The sequence below is a fragment of the Mandrillus leucophaeus genome, unplaced genomic scaffold (assembly GCF_000951045.1).
Source record: "Mandrillus leucophaeus isolate KB7577 unplaced genomic scaffold, Mleu.le_1.0 Scaffold111, whole genome shotgun sequence".
In the NCBI taxonomy this organism is placed as follows: Eukaryota; Metazoa; Chordata; class Mammalia; order Primates; family Cercopithecidae; genus Mandrillus; species Mandrillus leucophaeus.
The window spans coordinates 3,336,195-3,339,320 of record NW_012099321.1 but is presented as its reverse complement, the minus strand read 5'-3'; the positions used below and the strand labels follow the sequence as shown (position 1 = coordinate 3,339,320).

General features: G+C 40.0%; 1 protein-coding gene across 1 annotated transcript in view; it reads left to right on the top strand.

The window, feature by feature from the left end:
* Positions 1-3,126, top strand: part of LSM1 (LSM1, U6 small nuclear RNA associated) — a 14,997-nt gene that overhangs the window by 6,167 nt on the left and 5,704 nt on the right. The window contains exon 3 of the mRNA XM_011993183.1: positions 1,035-1,150. Coding sequence (XP_011848573.1) covers positions 1,035-1,150 — 116 coding nt within the window. The remainder of the gene's footprint in view (positions 1-1,034; positions 1,151-3,126) is intronic.

The following is a 3,126-nucleotide window of genomic DNA, read 5'->3' as shown; positions in this document are numbered from 1 at the left end:
AACCCAGGAGGCGGAGCTTGCAGTGAGCTGAGATCCGGCCACTGCACTCCAGCCTGGGTGACAGAGCAAGACTCCGTCTCAAAAATAAAAAATAAAAGAGGAAAAAAAATTATTGTTAACAAATTGGAGTCCTGATTCTTAAGTCAGATTCATCAGAGTACTTTGAGTGAAAGGTAGTGAATATTAAGTTGACTTTTAGGTTGCAAATATAGTTATCTGTCAAGGTGAAAAAATAGGTTTTTGCTGTATCATAACCCATGGATACCTGCATTGGGTTAAATGAATCCTAATTACTAAAACAAAGTTGAATCTTCAGCAGATCATCACATACACCTACCCACACAAAAAGAAAAGCTGTTTCTTTCCAGAAAACAAAGTTTTGATCTCTGTGGTTGTTTAGACCCAAGTTTTCCAAGGTCCTTATTCGTTTATATTTTCCTATGGCTTTTTTGGTATTAGCAATTAACTTACAAAGGAATTTATTTCTCTTATTTCTACCATCATTCATGTATTAGCCCAACATAATCCCAGACATCTCCTAACTGGTATGTCTCAATTAAATAGGAGAAGATTATTTGAAATTTTAGCCTTCCTCAGAATTAGAAATCTTGAGGGTGGGGCACTATGGCTCACACCTGTAATCTCAGCACTTGGGGAGCCTGAGGCAGGCAGATCACAAGGTCAGGAGTTCGAGACCAGCCTGGCCAATATGGTGATCCCTGTCTCTACTAAAAATACAAGAATTAACCGGGAGTGGTGGCAGGCACCTGTAGTCCCAGCTACTCCGGAGGCTGAGGCAGGAGAATTGCTTAAACTGGGAGGCAGAGGTTGCAGTGAGCTGAGATCGTGCCACTGCAGTCTAGCCTGGGCAACAGAGCAGGACTCAGTCTCAAAAAATAAATAAATAAAAATTATAATGCTTGGAAATAGTGTTTAGCTAAATCTTTTCTGTTCAAAATAAATGATTATTGAGTTATGGACCTTTACCCAATAGTTAAACTAAATATCTTTGTTTTTTCCCTATACACTTATAGCAAACTTAGTACTACATCAGACTGTGGAGCGTATTCATGTGGGCAAAAAATACGGTGATATTCCTCGAGGGATTTTTGTGGTCAGAGGAGAAAATGTGGTCCTACTAGGAGAAATAGTAAGTGAAAACTATTAAGCTGCTGTAGATCTTCATATTCATGCTAGTTAGACTTTCTTTTTTTTTATCTTTTCAAGAGAGAATAAAAATATTTTCCACATTTTATCTGGCTTCTTACAGGCAACTACCAAATTAAGGAAGCTACAGAGAATACTTAACTTTGTTTCAATGCCTTTTGGTATTTTAAAGGTTTTTGATCCCACTGGCAGCAAAGTATCTTTTTACCGGATACCATTAAAAAATACGATTCTGTAACAAATGTGTTCATTAATGTATTTCTTTAATAGCAGAAAATTAACAAAGCTTGACTTATATATGCTGGAGAAGGTGTGACTTACATACGTTGGAATATTTTACAGTCATTTAAACAGTTGGATACAAGTAGTTTTTCATGGCATAAAGCTAATGCACAGTATTTGAGGGAAGCACACATTGCATATATAGTATAATGTGATGTCTATATTAGTAAAGGGGGAAAGGGAAAGAGTGGCTATAGGAAAAGCTTTTCTGTTACCTATCACGAGAATGGAATTCAGTCTTACTTGAATCCTTAGCTCACAGCCAGGGAGAGGGCATTTTGGTATCTGTGCCAGAAAGACCAGCTGGCAGGTGAAAGGTTAAGTCAGTTTTTCTGAGGTGTTGTTGCTGTAGGTCTTTGTGTGTGCAGACATACACACACACACACACACACACCCCTACTAGAAGTACTCAGATATTTTTTTAGGTGCCTTATTTAAAACGTTTGATTTCATCTTGCTACTTCTGATTATTGGGTTTGCAAGGAAAATAAAAATATCTTCAAGAGTAGTTGAAATTAAGGGTTGAGCCAGCACTGTCTTCTTTTTTCTTACCAAAAACTTTGGTGTTTGCTTAATTTTTAAAGTTTTTCATACTGTTTTCTAAATACCTAGCCATGTCTTCAATCAATTTGCAGAAGTCTTTAGAGTGGTTTGGTTTGTAGCCACTTTTAACAGCCATTTGAGAAAGCAAGGAGATAATTTTGCCAGGGTTGGGTTGGTTCAGAGACCTCATATTGGAAATAGTCAGCTAGAAATGACTAATCCATGCTATTAATCAGTACTGCCCAAGTGCTGCTGTGAAATATATGAAATATCTTTTTCTTATTTATAAAATATTTTTGTAGTTTGTACTTTTCGTTCCGTTTATCATTTCTTGCATGTTTAAGGAGCAGAAATTATTTTTTGTTTTTTGGGTTTGTTTTTTTTTTGAGACAGTTTTGCTTCTGTTGCCCAGGCTGAAGTGCAATGGTACGATCCTGGCTCACTGCAACCTCCGCCTCCCAGGTTCAAGCGATTCTCCTGCCTCAGCCTCCCAAGTAGCTGGGATTACAGATGCCCGCCACCATGCTCATCTAATTTTTATATTTTTAGTAGAGACGGGGTTTCACTGTGTTGGCCAGGCTGGTCTTGAACTCCTCACCTCAGGCGATCTACCTGCCTCGGCCTCCCAGTGTGCTGGGATTACAGGCATGAGCCACCACGCCCAGCCAGGCGGCAGAAATTGTTTTCTTCTTATGTCACGTAAAGGCTGAAACAAGGCCAGGCACAGTTGCTCATGCCTGTAATCCCAACACTTGGGAGGCTAAGACGGGAGGATCACTAGGTCAGGAGATTGAGACCATCCTGGCTAACACAGTGAAACCCAATCTCTACTAAAAATACAAAAAAATTAGCCAGGTGTGGTGGCGGGTGCCTGTAGTCCCAGCTACTCGGGAGGTTGAGACAGGAGAATGGCGTGAATCCAGGAGGCGGAGGTTGCAGTGAGCTGAGATCGCACCACTGTACTCCAGCGTGGGCGACAGAGCAAGATTCCATCTCAAAAAAAAAAAAAAGGTCTGAAACAAAGCACCTAGTACCCATGGGGAGATACTAAATGACTGTAAAGTAGTCTTCCAGTACTTTTTTTCTTCCAGAGATGGGGTCTCAGTGTGTTGCCCAGGCTAGATTCAAACTCCT